This window comes from Chlorocebus sabaeus, chromosome 2 (assembly GCF_047675955.1).
Source record: "Chlorocebus sabaeus isolate Y175 chromosome 2, mChlSab1.0.hap1, whole genome shotgun sequence".
Classification (NCBI taxonomy): Eukaryota; Metazoa; Chordata; class Mammalia; order Primates; family Cercopithecidae; genus Chlorocebus; species Chlorocebus sabaeus.
In genome coordinates, this window is record NC_132905.1 from 30,148,934 (window position 1) to 30,168,002 (window position 19,069).

At 37.9% G+C, this 19,069-nt stretch overlaps 1 protein-coding gene across 4 annotated transcripts in view; it reads right to left on the reverse strand.

Moving 5' to 3' along the window:
- The window catches only part of PLCB1 (phospholipase C beta 1), a 761,313-nt gene that overhangs the window by 245,580 nt on the left and 496,664 nt on the right, over positions 1-19,069 (reverse strand). For all 4 annotated transcript variants that reach the window (XM_008018384.3, XM_008018395.3, XM_037990865.2 and 1 more), the window contains exons 4-6: positions 17,788-17,925; positions 2,289-2,368; positions 505-558 (exon numbers count right to left, since the gene is read on the reverse strand). In XM_008018384.3, the coding sequence (XP_008016575.3) occupies positions 505-558; positions 2,289-2,368; positions 17,788-17,925 (272 nt within the window). The remainder of the gene's footprint in view (positions 1-504; positions 559-2,288; positions 2,369-17,787; positions 17,926-19,069) is intronic.

Sequence of the window (19,069 nt, forward strand, 5' to 3'; positions counted from 1 at the left end):
CCAGTCCCACAGGATATATGGTGGAGATGAGCTGTTGTCTCCTTTAGACAAGGTTTGCTCTTTAGTTTTTCCTCCTCCTCCTGACCTGTTTCATCATTTATATTCCCTGCCTGGCTCCAGTTAGCATCTGAGGTTGCAACCCATGCTTGAGGGCTACAGCCATCTTGGTAGAAAGAGGCACTGAGGTCAGCCAATTTCCACTCCCAGAATAGATCTGAATCTCAGATGGCCTTTTGGTTTTAGCAGCAAGGGTCCCTCCACTTCCTCCACCCACTTCCTGCTTTGGTATTTCTTGAAAATAATGCCAGAGGAAAGGGAAGCCCCGGGGAGACGTCTATGAGGAAAGCAGCTGCACTGACATGAGACATGTGTGAGGGAGGACGGGGCTACCACGCATTTCCACACTCCCACTTAGGCTGCTGGAGAAACAAAACAGAGCCATGGCACGGATTCAGATCTTTGAGGAAAATAAAATGAATAATGAGAAATGCTCACAAAGCTTACTTTTTGAGAGGAATACGCCCTTCTGGAGTGACTTGCAGCTTAAGTTTAGTATAGCTGTTGGAGAAGCAGAAAAACAAGGGTTTGATTTTTTTAAAAAAGGTCTTTTTCTTGAAGAATAACAAACACTCAAAACACCCCATGCCTTTGTACATTTTGCGACATTTCCACCAACTGCCCAAGTCTCCACAGTTGGCACCCAGATTAAGAAATAGAATGTTATCACTTTAGCGGCATTCCAGAAGCCCTTCCCAAACTCCCTGCCAAAGCGAACTGTTATCCTGACTACAAATAGCATAGCTTACTTTTGCCTGTTTTTGCACCTTACATAAAGGAATCATACTCTTTTGTTTGCCTTCTTTCACTCAATAGTATGTTTCTGAGATCTAACCATATTTTGCTTATTGTTTGCTTATATATTCATTCTCAGAATGAGAACTCTAGGTCACTGTTGATGGATGCATACATTAGGAATTCTACTTCAGGAAGCTGCACACACTATGGCCCAGCAATCCCAAAGTTAGATGTGTGCCACAAAAATATTCACAATATGTTCACCAAAAGACATGTGCATAGTAGCTATTCATAGGGAGACATCTTTCTGGAATAGACATTTGTAGTAGAGATTGATTAGCCAACTAGCAATAACGTGCTATGTTTCAGATAAAACATGTTATGTACCTCTGTGTCCCCTTTCACTAATATTGCATGGAAGAACAAATGTTCTAGAAACATTGCCTGGAAAACATATTCTAGAAGAAGGATGATAAAATCAAAGACAAGGTAAAAAGAAACAGGAAGAAAGGAAGGGAAGAGGTGGAGGCATGAAGGAAGAGTCCTTAAGGTAACAAACTCAGGAGAGGAGGCAATCCCATAAAAAAGCCCTTAAATGAAGACCTGAGATACTGACTAAAAGCAAAAGGAATTCACAGAAGAGTAAAAAAAAAAAAACAAAGAATGTGGCTGAGGTATTATGTCTGGAATGATGGGTATGTCTTACATAAGAAGAGGGAAGACAACTCTGTTAAACAAAATAGAGGACCACCTATTAATGTTTCCACTTGTGGTTTTGATTTAAAGACTTCCTAACCTCCTGACCAGCCACAGCTTCCAAAATGAACACAACCAGCTTTCCTTGCTGCTCATCTTGCCTAAGTCATTATTTTCCTTGGTCAAAGAAGCTTTAGAAAGGCTGTGGTAATTCCAGAGTGATCTGGCAATTTGTTTTGCTTTTCTTTCCTTATTTTCCTTCTTCTGTTTCCTTTAGATCCTTTCTCTTTTCTTACTAACACTTGCTGGGATCATCTACATGGGATGGAATCAGGACATCAGCCTATTGATTTAAGTAGTCAGGAAAGGTATTGTAGCATCTATCAGAGATCTGTAACTCTAGAGAAATGAGGAACATATGCTGTTCCTCAGATTAATAATTGAGAGGACACATGCAGATGTAGAAGCAGAGGATTATCTGAAATTAATAATTTTTAGTTCTGAGCACAGCTGCCAGGATTTGGAAGTGTCTCTTTATTGTGTGTCAAAAGCACTGACATTCAGGCGAGCTCAGCCCAGGTGTAACAGGGATGTGCAGCTTGGAAGAAAGAGCAATCTTTCTTGGAAGTCTTCCAATTCTGAACCAGGGAGGTATTGGTTCTCTAACAAATCCCAAAGGAAAATTTATGTTTATCAGTGTGAGAAGTCAGTGTGGCATAAACAGAAGACTCACAAAGGATAAAGGAAACTGACTCAGAAGAAGCAATGCCCTTAGCAATAAAATTAGAGTGACTTACGCTTTTTCCAGAAATGCATCCCTGGACATGTTTTGGGCCAGCAGGTTTGTTGCCAAACTGAAAACCTCATTTGTCCATTCCTGAAAAATGTAAATCACACTTGCATTAGCTTAAATACTGCACAGTCATTAGACACATGCTTTTAGCTTGGCTTCCAGGAAGACACATTAGTTCAATGTGTATGCCAACGGTTTTTTTGTTTTGTTTTGTTTTGTTTTATTATCCCTTTTTTGGGTAAAAATGACATAAGTAAATTCAAGTCCCTGAGGGACTACTCTTTTCCTAAGGAGATGTTCTTTGTACACAAAGATTTTTTCCACTTTTTAAAATTTGTATAAATAGAAAATTGCTATGTTTCCCTTCAATAACTAAACACTTTTTACTATTTCCTTGAATTACAAACAGATAAAGAGTCATTAAAAAGTTTAAAATATGATCAAATATGTTTCCAACAGAACGTGCAAACATAATCTTCCTGCTCTACTATTCATGCCAAAGCAGCTATACCTGGTATCTTTAACTGTCAACTACAGTTCTAGAAATTCTCTATACCAGTCAATCACAATGCCACACAATATGCAGTATTCTCCCTTCTCCCAACACTGTCAATGTCTCACTACTCTCCTAATCTTAATCCCTACCTCATACCACAAAGCAATGATCTCACTAGGCTTCCAAGATAATGGAAAAGAGCAAGTCTACAAACAAATATAGAAGTTCCATTCTGGGTGATTATTTGGAACACGCAACACATTCTGGGCCCAAATCCCTAGAAAATTCTCCAAGAGAAGATGACACAAGAGCTAGGTCATCATCTGATATTGTTGTAGTTAACTTGGCTCCCTCTTCAATGAAATAATGTCTTTTAGTTTGATTGCTTTGCCACCTGTTTTTTTGTTATTTCTACTTTTGTTTGATTTGTCTTTTGTTTTTTGCTTCCTGACTTAAGGCACCGATAATATGCTGTCACGTAATACAGTAACATTCGAGATGGAACTGGAGGAGTGGGGAACATAGAGCGATCGGGAAGAAAAGAGGGAATCCTGAGCAGAGAAAACTGGGAAAAGAACCAGAGGTGAGCTAACATGGCAGGAGTTAGAGCAAACAAAAAGTAGTCTAATAGGAATTAGAAAAGAGAGAGGGGGTAGCAACAACAAAGTAGAGTTGTGGTCAGACGATAAAGAGCATTTATGTGTTTGGAGATAAATTAGTAAAAAAATGTGATGCCGGGGCTAGGCTGCATATCAGACAGATTATCTGGCAGCCAGGTCAAGGATGGATTTGAGGCTGAGAATCCAAAGAAAAGTAACTCAGGTAGGAAGCTGTAACAGTCCAGTAGTCCAGGTGAGAAATACTGAGACTTTGAACTCTATGTGTTGGCAGAGGACTTGAAAAGACAGTACAGAATAGCTGCAAGACAGAAGCAAAATTATTGCTTACCAAGCTTTATGCAGACACAGAAGAGCATTTCACAATAACTATCTAACAAATTAAAAATCAATTTTCCTCAAAATAGATAATTTTAAACTAAGAATAATAACTACTGGTTTCAAAAATGTGTTTCTGGTATAATATTTTGTAGGCTCATGGCCAAGCTTTAAACACTTCTAGCTCCCTGCCAACTTTCTGCATGGGTAAAAGTATCTATAATTGAGGGCAAGATATAGTTTTGTATGTTTACCAGGGGCTAGTTTCACACCAGAAATAGGTACAGCATTAGAAAGAGTTGGGGAGATTTAACTACATAGAGTAGTTTCATTGCCCTAAAAATTATCTGTGTTTCACTGTTTATCTTGTCCTCTATTGAATTAATATTTAAAAGTTCCTGGGATATATCATAATTTAAAACAAGATATTTTAATATTGGTGAGATATGTAAAGGTCCTAACTATGTTTTAGTGTTTTATGTTTATTTTTTATTTATTGGCAAACTCCTATTGCTGCATTGATAATGGTGTCATTATGATTACCTCTACTCATAAGGGGGTGGCAGTGTGTGACGTGCGTAAGGAGGAACATTGTGTGACTCAGCCAGCGTTGCCTCACCTGGCTGAATACATTTCTCTCACTACTGGCATGCATCAGAATTCATCCTGCTGAGCATTTGTCTTAGTGACGCAGTGAAGAATCTTTTCATGGTGAAAGATGGTACATGAGCTGGAAAGCCTTTTGTTAAAATCAGAAAGGACTATCTGATAACTCACTGCACTTATCATACTATACTGAACATCTAGAATTTTGGAAAAAAATTCTGGTACAGTTTTTCTGTGTTAGGTAGCAGTGAAGATCTTATATCATGGTCAAAGTGTTCTTGTTATTATCTTATACTCAAAAAGAAATGATTGTCAATCATACATAATTACCAAAAAAAAAAAAAACCCAAAGAAAAAGCTAGAAAACATATTAGGACTCAATATTGTCATGATTAGGACAACTAGCATAATAATATTGCTCAAATCAAGGAAAGGTGCATAATTATTTTCAGATAATGTTATTCAAATATCTTTAGGCTACAGTTGACAAAAGCACTACTCTAACTTAAGAAATAGGAGAAAGTATTAAGGGCACTGTGTCGTTTCCTGTAATCGAAGGAAAAACTAGACAAACTGCAGTCAAAGAATGCATTTATAATACACGATCATCAGGAATTTGGAGATTGAATGCACACGGGCTTTCTTCATTGCCATTACTCCGCTCTCTTCCATAGGGCATTTTTCTTTTCCCTACTGACGGGTTCTTCCCCTGGGCCACCAACTTCACCAAGAGTTGTCACATATGGTGTCTTTCACCACCAGAGAAGGTCTGGCTAATTCCTTCATTTTCAATAACAAGAATGCTGGGAAAGGTCTGTTTGGTCTACCTCTTGAACAATCAATCAGGTAAGAACCTAGCATTGTCCATGACAACAGAGTAATTGGGATCTGGGAAAGAAGCAGTGACCAGAAGAGGGGAGAGTATAGCAAACATGGCAGACGCCCATTATGTAGGAGCCCTGTGGGAAAGCAGACAGAAGGAAAGGGTGTGTGTTGTTTCATAACTTACGTGGGATCTCATAGTTCTGCCTCGCATTCTTTTTATAAAATTGGTAATAGATTCATAATCACTGAGTTGACTGCATAAATGAATGTGTAAATGAAAGCGACTGACTTCCATGCTTTATAATTTATGTCTTTTAAAATTAGTTTTTATATCTCCTTTATTGTTATAAGTTTCAATAACCATTTTTCGCTAGAGGGCTTGTGATACTGGCTTTATGCATTTCTGTTGTAACGTGAACTATATTGGAATAGTTGGCAAACATTAGGAGTCCTAGATATAACATGGGACTAGCAAGTTCTCCGATTAATAAAGTACAGAAGCTTTTGTGTAAGGGTTTGGGCATCTATATTGGCTAGGTAGACATACTTATGCTTTGGTTGATGTTTTGGGCTGTATTCTGAAGAACTGTTGCTCAAGCATCTTTTTTTCAGAAAAGTGAAGCACTGTTGTGCTAAATGGTATCCTGATCGTCTAAGGAAGAGTCCAGGTTGTCAGTTCTAGCATGTCCTAGTCCTCTTGACATTCCTCTGCCAAATGGGAAAAGTTAAACGTGGTGAAATGAAATGAAAAGCGAATTATTCAACAGGAAAAATTAAAACTCCCCCAAAGAGCAACGTCCATGGCACAGAGTAGAAGAACGGAGAGATATTTGTTTCTGTTGAAGTTTTTCACAATGAGACGATTACAGTTGTATCACTGGGAGTCTCAGGTGTATTCTTAGCATCCACTGGGGAGACCTCCTCCCTTCCCTCCTGCTAGTTTCCTGAGTCATTGTTCATTTGTACAACTGAGAAAATGCTAATTGTGTGCTCATATACGGAACCTCCAAAGTTTCATTTCTGTGGATTTCATGTCAATCCACCACATTCCTGAAAAGATTCTTCCAACAGTCTCATGTCACTCTTATGAAAACACTTGCTATTATGCCTTTGAATCCTAGCAGTCTCAGTGTTAATTATTACCTTGGTTGTATCTGCCTCAGTGCTGTGTACCATAGACAATAAATGTAAGTGGGGTCTTTAATTATAATTGATATTGTTGTTCACTACAGAAATAATTCCATTTGAAAAGATCACATAAAAAAGGATTTTTTTTTTAAAAAAAAAAAACACTGCTAATTTCCTTAGTAAGATGTATGTGAAACAGAAAAAGGGGAGCAATCGCAATTTCTTGGCCATTAAGCATGCTGCTTATCTGCTTATTATGAAATCAGTTTGACAAAATTAAAACTGCATTACTTGAAAACTGATTAGTGAACTAGGCACAGGTAGTTCCTCATTAACTTATAATTTAATGATAGAATTCTGCTGAAATATAATTTTCTCATTTGGAAATAAATTTGTTTTAAATTACCTTAATCATACCTTACAACTTTATTTTAAACCTTGTTGCAAGCTAGATTCTTCTCTTCAAATGAAGAGGGTATTTCACCCTTGGTAACTCAATCCTGTTAGTTCTTCCTCTGCTATGAGAATGATTCTTTGCCTTTGGCCTTGATTGTTCCATCTTTGATCATTCTCACTGCCTGTGAAGGCCATGGAATAGTGACTCTTAAACACAGTTTTTTTTTTCTTGTCTTCTAATTTAAAAGTGAAATATTGATATCAGTTTATTTAATGGCTCTTCCTGACTTTCATATTGCAGATCCTTTTTCTAGCTTATTATGAATATAATTTATTGGATTTCAGAACACCATTCTACTATTTTCTAGCTGGGACCTTCTGCTAAATGCTATCTAATACATATTTTATCCTTCTTGCCTAACAGAGACCCAACAGTACTCAGGCCAACAATATGTCCAACTGAAAAAATATATCCATTTTCCGATGTCCTTAGCAGCTGGATGACCACCATGTGCCACATGGCAAATCACACGTAAGCAGATGCCTGCTGGAGGGTTCTGGGAAAATGTGTTTCCTGATATAGGTGCTCTTTTCCTTTTACTGTAGGGAACGTAAATGGAATAGAGCCACAGAGTCATCTCGATCTATGAGAAAAAGGCCACGAGAATCACAGGGGCCTCACTCAGCCTTGTTATCCCTGAGCTCCTGAATCAGTGCCAGAAACCACCTGTGGAGTCCTAATAAGATAAGTAAGCAACATTGAGGAAAGGGCCCTAGGTTGGGGAGAACAATCTGAGATGGCTAATCACAGACAAGCCACTGGCACAACATTCTGTTCCCAAATATCTCCTTCAGCACGTACTCCCAGTAACTCCAGCAGCATGACCTCATTCTGCACATAGCCCCTCCATCATGACCCTATTAAACTTCCCTTCAATCCCTGCCTCTTTGCAGACAGCTCCTTCTCTGCTGTGCTGTCCATTGCACCTTTGCAACATATCTTCATACTTTCTCTAATAAATCTGCCTTTCTTTACCTATTACTGTCTTGGTAAATTCTCTTACCACCCACAATGCCCACCCCAGCCAGTGGCACCCATGACAGGCTTCCGGCTACATGAGAAAAAAAAGAAAAGAAAAGCAAAACCGAACAAAACACAAATTAAAGATCCTTAATTTGTCTCAGCTATTGTTTGATTTGGTTTTCTGTTAGTCCAGGCCAAATGCAAGTCCTGAGTGACAGAATTATGTTGGACAAGTCTTTTAAAATTTGTCCTCCAATATTCATATGTCTTATAAAATGGAGGTAATAATAGAACTTATTTCATAGGACTTTTGGGAGAATTGGGATAATTCATGTTAGACCAGTGACAGGTGTAACATATGCTTGTTAAATGATAGTAACCTAAAAAACTATTATTTATCAATGAAAGAGACAGAGTTTCTTAAATGTTGTTCAGAGGGGTTGGAAAGGCAATGATCACTTCTATGTCCTAGTTCTGTTTCTTAACAACTATTTTCAGCATTTCTGTTCTTAAATTTCTGGGGTTTACTTACATATTTCTATTTATATATATGTGTGTGTGATGCTTTTTTCATGTGTGTGTGTGTGCACGCTTGTAATGCTTTTTCTTGACTGATTTTAGAATTCAACTATAATATCCTGCTCTGATTGAGGAGGTTTTAAATCTTTGACTCCATCTCTCACCTGCCCTTTCTCTTTGCTTGTGTTAGAGTTCTATCACTCATGCCCGTTCCTCCCTGTCACCTCTAAACACTCAAGCAACATACTCAACTCTCCTGATCCATTCATTAAAAATAGTATCCCTTGGCTCCTCTGTGACAGAAGGACATTTACCTGCCATTCCTTTTACTTCCAACTCTTGTTAGCTTAAACTCACTTTTAAATTGTCAGTTTTTATCTTTGTTCAGCATTCATAATTATGACTTTATTTGCATATAAATTGATTCTGAAAGTTTAAAACAAGTACAATAAAAATTTACATGAGTATGAAATTGCAACTATAGTTTTCTGCTGGGCCATATATTAGAATATATCAGATTATTTGTTTTAGTTCTAACACCGTAACCCACATGGCTCTCCAAAGGGACATTCCTAATAACAAGTATATATGGATCTTTTTAAGCTCTTTCTTCAGTTGTTGAAACTCTTACATGTTTTAGCATGGTTGATATTTGGATAATACATTTCTGGTACATTTATCCCCACCCCCTACCTTAACTTTCTTTTGGAGAGAAAAAAATTAAGTCTTTTTCATTTATCTGTCATCTTCTAGTTTCCTACTGATTACCTGAACCTACTCCATTCCTATACTTGCTATTTAGACTTTAAGACCAGTACTTTTGTTTAGCTCTCAGATGTTTTCTTGTAATATCTTCCTTAATTTCCCCCTTCTGGTTTCTCCTTTTCATTGGCTGATTATGCCTGTAAATACTTGTTGAATGAATGAAAATTATAATATAGTCGTTAGGAAAATTATTAGCATGGTATTTTCAAAAAGTGTTTTTAATTCGTAGTGCCAGCTTATTCATTGGGCATTATTTGGCTTAACTACTAAAGATGGCAACCAATATCAAGGTGAAAGGTGAAACAGATCAACCTGCCTCTCTCAAAGTATGTCAATATTCCCCTGCCATCTCCAATATTTTATATGTGGAGGTAGAAATTTAATCAAGGAAGCCAGATTTTCTTAGAACTCTTCTTCCTTCCAAAAAGTTATGGTGATTTTTTTTTTTTGGTGGTACCCGTGTTCCTGCTTCCACACTAGGCACACAGGTAATGCAATCAGGGCTTACTTAGCTGCCAGGCATCAGAAGCCAGGCAGACAGAGGTACGCGGAAGAGTAGCTTGTCTCTGTGCAATGGAGTGGATGGAAGGAAAGAAGAGATAGTATTGCTGATGCAGATTTATGTTTTCTTTTTCTGGGGAGAGGTGGGTTTGTACTAACAGTAGCACACAGTCTGAAATCACAATCATTTCTATGACTCAGAGTTGACATTTTCCCTTCAGTTTGACGTTAATTGCTTTTATGTGGGCACCACTGAACACTGTCTGGATCCAGAAAAGCTCTTGCTTAGCAAATGCAGAAAAGACCCCCAGGAGACAGAAGGCAGGGGTGCTTTCTTCCACAATCACCAGAATAGCAATTGCTGCTGCTTCTGTGAGTGTAAGGGAGAGACTGAAATCCAAGTTGCCTTTTTTTTTTTTAAATAAAAATCTTTTCAATATGAATGTCTTTCTTTTGACTTATGAGCTTTTAAACAAATGTTCCAGATAGATGATGTTTTCACAATACAAAAGTTTAAGTTGTTCATCCTTCATTTGCCTAACACATATCCAAAAAGTATAGAATGTAGAGTAAATCTCATTCTCCAACAAAAGACACCTACCACTATAAAATTCCAAGACTAATAGTGCAATGAATTGACATAGTAAGAACTTTGTCCTTTTTATGATTGGGTGGAGGAATAGCCTAAGATGACACAGGCATTTTAAAAAAATATAATAAGGTCAGGAATAGCAGGTAATGATGATCTCACAAAACACAATAACTTGTGGATCTAACTTTTCATGTTTGTAAACAGTGATCTTTTTGGCACATGTATTCTACTCGTAAGGAAGTCATGCACAGTTTTCCATTATGTCCCAAAACAAATTGCTGAACACAATTTATGGCATCATCTTTTCTTTTCTTAATCATTTTTCATCATTTAAAGTCAAACTTACAGCTACTGCTGCTTACTCATCATAAATTGGTTTGAAATTCAAAATAGAAACGAGATAAAGTGTACATTTTGTACAGAATATACGCAAGTGTTTGAAAACTCTTACCTCAATGCATATGCTCCCAGAATAAAAATAAATATAAGAATCTCATGTCTTTTGAGGTCACTTTTAAATAGCTAATACTATTATTTTAGAGCAATTCTAAGAAAATTCCTGAAGTTTTTGATGAATGGCCTGGAGGTGGCCTTAGCAGACCCCTTCACTTGCCCCTCTTTCTTTTCTATTTCCCAACTTCATTTCATAGACTATAATGTCTTTTGCTTAAAAGAAATTCCCCTCTCTGTGACATCTTCTCTCATTTCCTTGGCCTGAAAGGTGTCAACTATTTGGTAGATAGAAGTTATTTTCATTTGCTTAAGAAAGTGTGGAGCAACTTCTGGGTAAGGAAGTGACAGTCACAGTAACTCTGAGTGGGAATAAGGTTAGCTTTGGGAAAAAAAGATTAGGAAAATGGAAGCCATAATAATGAATGGCACCTGGGTCCTCCTACTGAGAATCCTGACAAGCTGGAGAGAGAATTATTCTGGGAAAAGCCGGGAGCAACCAATTTGCTAGGGGACCTTAATTTCTCCCAACTCTAAATGAAAAGATTGGAGCACATGATGTTAAAAGCCACTATGACTCTAAGATTTTATGTGACCTATCACTTATTTTCAAGAATTCAAAAGCCTCTCCTTTTCCTTTTCCTTTCCCTTTTCCTCCCCCTTTCCTTCCTTTCCTTTCCCATCCTTTCCTCTCTCACACCTCCCACATTTATTGAGCCAAGCACTAAGCTAGATCCTGGGAACACAAAACAGACTAAACTATTATTTTTGACTTTCATCAGCTCACAAATACAAGATAGGTTATCAGACACACTGATTGATAATTACAGTGTAATAACTGTAATTGAAAATATGTTCAAGGTTCACAGAACAACAGACGAAAGAACAGTAGGCTATTCATGGAAGTCATGAGATGGAGCGAGAGATGGATGAACTGAGTTGATACTGAGTGCCTTGGGAGGCCTAGGACTTTTCTTGGTGGACAAAAGAGAGAAAGGCAGTGTAGGAAACGACCATATTATAAAGGCATTACTATTAAAATTGTAAAGGCAGAAGAATCACAAATAGTTAGGAACTGCTGGAGCAGAACAGTGCAATGGTCAAAGTGGTGAACCATCAGTACCTGAGGGTAGAGGCTATGTTTGGTCACTGATGAATCCTCGGTGCCCAGTGAGCTGCTTGGCACATGCTAGGCCCTCAATAAATATTTGTTCACTAAATGCACAGAAACTTCACTTTGCAGGCAATAGAGAATGAAAATGATTTAAAATATGCTCAGGAATGAGTTTATTTTTTTAAAAGGCCATTCTTATGCAGCTGAGCAGGCAGATTTGTAGAGCAAAGTGTAAGAGAATTTCAGGAAATAGGTAGTGATTGTAATGATTGTACATTAGACCTGACAAGGGCTTAACAAGACAGCAGGAAGAAGGGGGAGCAGGAAAGAGATGTGAGAGCTAGTTAGGAAATTCAGAGAGCAGGTGTGTTATTTAGATTGTGCACAAGAAACTGATACAGATGAAGTTAATGAAAACTTCCAGAAAATCTCACTCATACCCTTGAGATAAGTGAATTAGACTCTCCAAGATACTCACAACTGCAGAGGGGGAAGAATCTAAAATTACAAACACTAAAGACTAATGTTCAGATTATAGAACATATTTTCAGAGAGCGCATTTCTTCTGTGACAGCTACTTCAAAATGTAATAATTTAAAGTACAGAGATCCTCTGCTAAATTTTTCTTCTATGTGTGAAATAATATTTAAAAATCAAAATGGCTCAACAAGTTTGAGAAAATGACAGTATCTATCAAAGCAGCACACATAAAGATCTATGACCAGTCATTACACTCCAATATCCAGCTCTCAGAAAGGCAGATGTTTGTAGCATCATTATTTATAGCAGTCCTAAACTCACAACTACCTGAATGTCTACCAACTGTAAGTAAATTACTGACTACTACTTAGCAAAGAGAATGGACAAACTACAATCACACAGAAAATATAGAAGAATCTCTTAAATCTCGTAATATAATGTTGAATAATAGAAGTCAGACCAAAAAGATTTTATTGTATTATTTCATTTACAGATATTTTAAAAACAGGTAAGACTAATCTATAATGTTAACTGCCAATATAGAGGTAAGTAGGTAGGGTGGATATCTAGGGTGATGGTTATGCTCTGTTTCTTGATCTGGAAGTTCATTAGGTGGATATATTCCTTTTCCAAAACTCCATCAGGGTATAGAGTAAGAAATTGTGCACTTTTCTGTGTATGCTACATTTCAATAAAACATTAAATAATCTGGCTCAGTTCCCATGAGCATGGTGTTAACTGGCTGCCTCCTCTCAGCTTCCGTTTTTCTGATTCTTTCCTTTTATGTTAGAGTGTCAATGATTCAGCCCTTGGATGTCTCCTCTATCTACAATCACTTCCTGGGTGATCTCATCCAGCTTCATTAAAAAGTATGATGACTTTTTAATACAATCAAACACCCTATGACCCCCAAATTTACGTGAACTGAACATGACCAAAACTGAACTTCTGCTATATATTCGTAAACAAAAAATTATACTCTATTTTATATTTTCCCTATGTCAGTAAATGATATTTCTATCTTTGCCTCTTGGGCCAAAACTTTAACATCATCTTTGATTCCATGCATCTTTCTTTCACATGCAACATAAAATTCATAAACATACGCTGTCACTTCCTCCTTTATAATATACGTGTGTGTGTGTGTGCGTGCGCGTGTGTATGTGTATACATACATGCAAATTTGGATTCCTTTTTATTTCCTCCACATTCCACATTGGTCTAAGTCACTAACAACTCACCTAAATATTTCAATAGTTTGGTAATGAATCTGCTTGCTTCCGTTATTTCCCCTCTTCCATGCAGTTCATTATTGATTAAATGTTAAGTCAAATCACATCTGTACTCAGCTGAAACCCTCTCATGGCTTCCATCTCACTCACAGTAAAAGCCAAAGTCCTTCCAAAGCCTATGCCACCCTACAGCACAATCAATTGCAATTGCCTCCTTAGTTCCCTCTGCTACCACCTTCCCTCAATCTTGCTTACCCAGCTGCTGTCACGCTTGCCCTTGGCTATTCCTAAAATACACCAGACTATCTTTTGCCTCAGGGCTGTAGTGCAAGTGCAGTGCTGTCTCTCCAGACATCCTCCTGACTTGCTCCCTCACCTCCTTCCAGTCTTTGCTTAAGTTTCACCTCCCAGAGATGGCTGCACTGACTACCCTATTTAATGCCCTCTTCCACTGCACTCTCCATCTCTACCTCATTTTTGTCAATATCACTATCTCTTCCTAATACACTGCATGGCTGACTTCTTTATTTTACTCATTGTGTCTCCCACCTAGAATGTATGCTCCACTTCGGCAAGGGTCTTTATCTGTTTTCTTCACTGCTTTATCCCCAGCATCTAGAATAGGACTTGGTACATTGCAGAAGGCTTAACAAAATGCCGGTGAATAAATGAGTGAATGAATCCAAGTTCTTCATTTTATAGATGAAGAGAATGTACCCTAACTGTCAAAGGACTTGAAGGCTCATATCCATTTGGCAGAAGAGTAATGCTAACATTTCTGATTTATAGACATCTTCTCTACGGCTCTCTCCCCTTTACTGTGTTCCTTCCTAGGGCCCAAATTTCAGAACTCGTGGGTATGAGTTCTGTCCCATTTAGTTCCTTCTCAAGAAGAGCCAAAATTATGGCCTTTAAGGGCAACATATTTTATTTGCAACAAAGTCTTACTTTTTTCAGCAAGAAAAAAATCCCATATTTGTCTCCTCCAGCAGTAATTTCTCATCTGTTTGGTTTGCATTTGTTGAATTAATGGGTTGAGTGTTGTAAGGTAAACTTGTAGAACATTGTGTAACGATTGTATTCTTCTTGACTTTTAAATTTGGCCCAAAGGCATGATTTGTCTCCCTTATTCTTTAATTTTCAAGTTACGTGTTTAAAAATGGAATCTGGAGACATCCAAAAGATTTTCTTTTATATTATTCTGTACCTCTTTCCTTTATAGGGGATGAGAGGTGCTGTGGTTAAGAATAGGATACAATCTAAGTCACAAAAAAAGTAACCTATTATAAAACTTCTGAAAAATATCCACAATGACCATTAAGGGGACAGAGGGTTCTCAATCTATTGAAAAATGTTGTCTTAAAAGGTCACATTTCTTAAGCAGCCCGAGGGCTCTAGGAATGGTTTGGAAGTTAGAGAATGAACAAATGTGGTGGAGAGTTGCTGATTCTGCTCTGCAAGATAATGTTACGTGCTTTCCCCATTGTATTCAGTGGTCAGGACCTGAGGTTTTATTTAGCACAATGTTTTTCTTAATGTGAATCTACAACAAAAGCTGCCAAATGGAAGCCCCCAAGTCTTACTCAGACCATACTTGTGTTTTTTTGGTTCACATAGTGTTTTTAAGCAACTGTTGCCAATATTTAACATCTTTCATGGATTCTGCAGCTCCTTTTAGAAGAAAATTCAAGATCTGGCAATACTGTGCCCAAGCTTCTTTAAGGAAGAGATTGTCAAAGTGTGGTGCCTGGACCAGCAGCATTAGCATCACCTGGGGACCAGTTAGAAATGCAGATGCTCAGGCTCCATCCCAGACCTGCTGGGGCTGGGGCCCAACAATGTGTGTTTTAACAGGCTCCCTAGGTGACTGTGATACCTGATGCTCCAAGGTAACAGTAGTACTTGTAAATCTTAAGTTTCTGGCTGAGCAGTTTCAGTGGGGCAGGGGGAAATACTCTACAGAACATCACAGCCAGGGAAGGCAAAATATTCTCCATAGCTTCATTAATTATACCGGGAACATCAAGTAGCCCCTGGGAAAATCTCTGCAGATGCACTCCTGATGGGGAATATTACAAGGATTGGAGATAAAAATCCCTAAGGAAAATTAGTGGGTAGGAACCCACAGAGAGGAGGAAATTAACTATATTTTAGATAGGACTGCACAAAGGTTTAATGCAACTTAAGATATGCAGATTGATGTGTAATATAAATATATTCACTCTTAGCAAAAGCTTCCCTGAAAGCCACTGCCATTTATTGCATGCTTTTAATTGAGATTTAGTGCATCCCATAAATTGGTCACTTTTTAAAAAAGGAATATAGTTCATTTGGGGAAAGATATTTTAAAAATATTTTGCAAACATTTAGAATCTGTTTTTTTCTGTACTCATTTATCCATCTATTCATATGCAGGGAAATAAAGTATATGTCACATAGACAATGTTCATTGAACTGAAATCTCTCCAAGTATAAATGATACTATAGAAATAAATGAGTAACTTGGCTCTTAAAGAGAGAAAGTTAATACTGTTTATAAAATACTTGGAAAGCATAGTTTCTAAAAACCTTAGAATATTAAAACTAGTTGGCATTTTGTGCATCCCATTATAAGAATTAAAGTCAATATTACATAAGTGTTAGAAATAAACCCCTGCCAATAATCACTAATGACATAGAAACCAGGCCAATTGAAACCATCCTGGTTCAATATGGTGAAACTCCATCTCTACTAAAAATACAGAAATTAGCTGGGTATGGTGGCATGTGCCTGTAAGCTTGAACCCGGGAGGTGGAGGTTGAAGTGAGCCAAGATCACGCCACTACCTGCACTTCAACCTGGCAACAGAGTGAGACTCTGTCAAAAAAAAAAAGAAAGAAAGAAAGAGAGAGAGGGAAAGAGAGAGAAAGAGAAAGAAAGGAAGAAAGGAAAGAAAGGAAAGGAAAGGAAAGGAAAGGGAAGGAAGGAAGGAAGGAAGGAAGGAAGGAAGGAAGGAAGGAAGGAAGGAAGGAAGGGAGAGAGAGAGAGAGAGAGAGAGAGAGAGAGAGAGAGAGAGAGAGAGAGAGAAAGAAAGAAAGAAAGAAAGAAAGAAACCAGGCCAGCATATCCGGTGTAGCTCAGAAAATCATCAGAGCACTGAGGGTTAAAAAACTGTAGATCGCAATATTCAGACAATGCCCACAGACATGAAGTGACCCTGTAGCTGTGAGGCATGACATGACAAGCTCTGTACGGCATATATATTATACACAGACTCAAAGTATTCTTAGATTCATATTCTCAACTCTTGAAGGAAGTTATATGAAGGAGAAGGACTATCACTAGTATTTTATAAACTATAAAAATGGAAAAAGAAAGTTCTTCTTTAAATATGCTCATTTCAGTATTCTTTCATTGACAATTGGACATTTCTAGAGAAAGCATTGCACTTGAATCCAGGGGTCCCAGATGTTCACAGCTTCTTGTTTGCTGTATTATATCTGCTTTCTAGCTATTTTTGTAAGTATCTGAAAGGCTCGCTCCTAGTGGAATAGCAGCACCTCAATGGGTAGGCTATATCTAATTTATCTTTCTAGTCCACAATTGAATAAATATTATTTGTTCTTATTTAAGTATTATTTTCATTATTATTTAAAGTTTTTGTTTTAAAGTGTTATTTTTTCATTCTTCTACATGTTAACTGAGTAACTACTACATGGATTATGGTGGACTAGGTGCTGCCCAGGGATTAAGAAGTTTAAAAAGGGCTGAAGATGTCTGTTCCCTACGAGAGAGCTGGAAATGAGATGGACTTAGAAGTAGCATAGGGATGAGGCTAAGAGAGAATGACTTGGGAGAAAGTGTTTAGATGAAATAGAATGTGGTTTTATTTGTATTTTGTTATGCAAAGAAACTGCATCAAATACCTTAATCCTTCTTTTTTTTTTTTTTTTTTTTTTTGGAGATGGAGCTGCACTCTGTCACCCAGACTGGAGTGCAGTGGTGCAATCTTGACTCACTGTAGCCTCCACCTCCTGGGTTCAAACAATTCTCCTGCCTTAGCCTCCCAAGTAGCTGGGATTACAGGTGCCTGCCACCACGCCTGGCTAATTTTGTATTTTTAGTAGAGACAGGGGTTTCACCATGTTGGCCAGGCTCATCTCGAAATCCTGACCTCAAGCAATCTGTCCACCTTGGCCTCCCAATGGGCTGGGATTATTGGCGTGAGCCACCGCGCCCGGTCGGTTTATTCTTAATGAAAAAAATCTCCATAATTCTTAAGTCGATGCCATTATTTGGAAGTGTTTTAATTGCACTTATACTTGGCAGCTGAATTATTTTTAGGTGAAGTTTTAACACATGCTAAATATAACAAAAATTCAGTCTTTTGCAGGCATTAGTATGATAGCTCAAGCATTCAGATCACGATGATAAGCTTTAGCGGTTTCCATCCACCATACCTTGGCCACTTCTTCTTGGAAAGCCACGAGATTCAAATGGGAGATGTTCACAAGGTCAGGCCCATACACCACCGTGATCATGCGCTGTTCCAGGCGCCCGATGTTCCCCACATCCAAAAGTTCACGTAATTTGGGGTCCTGGACAATAAATGTTGAAAATAATTAGTCTATAACTAGAGATTCCAACGTGACAGCATAACTTCAACTTCTGCTGAGTTAGAATGATTTCAAAACAAAGTTGCTTTTATTCTTACTAGAGAATTGTAGGAGTTTAAAGCTCCCATCCCACAAACGACCTAGAAAGATGAAGCAACTTGCCCAGAGTAGTGGAGAGACAATTCTGGCTCAAGACTATAGCCTTTAGTTGAGTGCTCTTTCTGTGATCCTATCACACATTTTTATGTGCCATGGTTCTCTATTTCCTCCAATCATCCCAGAAATTGTGTATTGAAATGAAAAATCTCTATTCTTCTCCTCAATTCCTGAATGCACTAAGACAAAGAAGGTGGTTATTCTGAAATTAAAATATGACAATGCCTACGTAGGGCTAGGGAAGAAACACAGCCCTGGCTCTCTGTGCGGACTTGCTCCAACACTGAATACTGATGCAAAAAGACCCAGAATTAGTGTGAGCAAAACCGTGGTGCCTGCCATGCATATGTTGATTTCACTTCTGTCCTCGGAATGTACTGGGATTTGGACATATGGAACTTCTGCAGTCTTTTCAGAGCAAGTCGCATTCTTTGGGTCATGATAAATGGAAATCCTTTGGAGATATATTCCTGCTGGGAAAGGGAGTTTTCCAAAAATTCAAAGCTCAAAGTTTTCCAAAATTTCAAACCTAAAATAGGGCTTAGTCAGCTTGACTGAACTGATTTCCTCCCATAGAACAGGCCCTGAAGGAAATGAGAAGTCCATGCAGAAAATAAGCATCAAATCAATCACTTAGCAAATTTGCTGGCCAGCTTCTGAGACAGAAATACACTTACATTCTTATTTTTTTAACTAAATACTGGGCCAAGTGGTACTGATTACTTAGACTGGCTATTCTGACCTCTTTTTGGAGGTTTTGATATACATCATCCTTATGAAGAAATAGTAAATGTTTAAAAAACAAAAAAACAAAAACCACACACAACCAAGAAAGAAAACAAACAAAATCTTTTCAGCTGAGTTACTTTACTTGGTGCCATTAATTCTCTCTTTAGTTAATAAAACGTTCTCTGTTTGGTCGCATGAAGAGTCACATTTTCAGGAAAGTTATGAAGAAAGAAAACCCCAT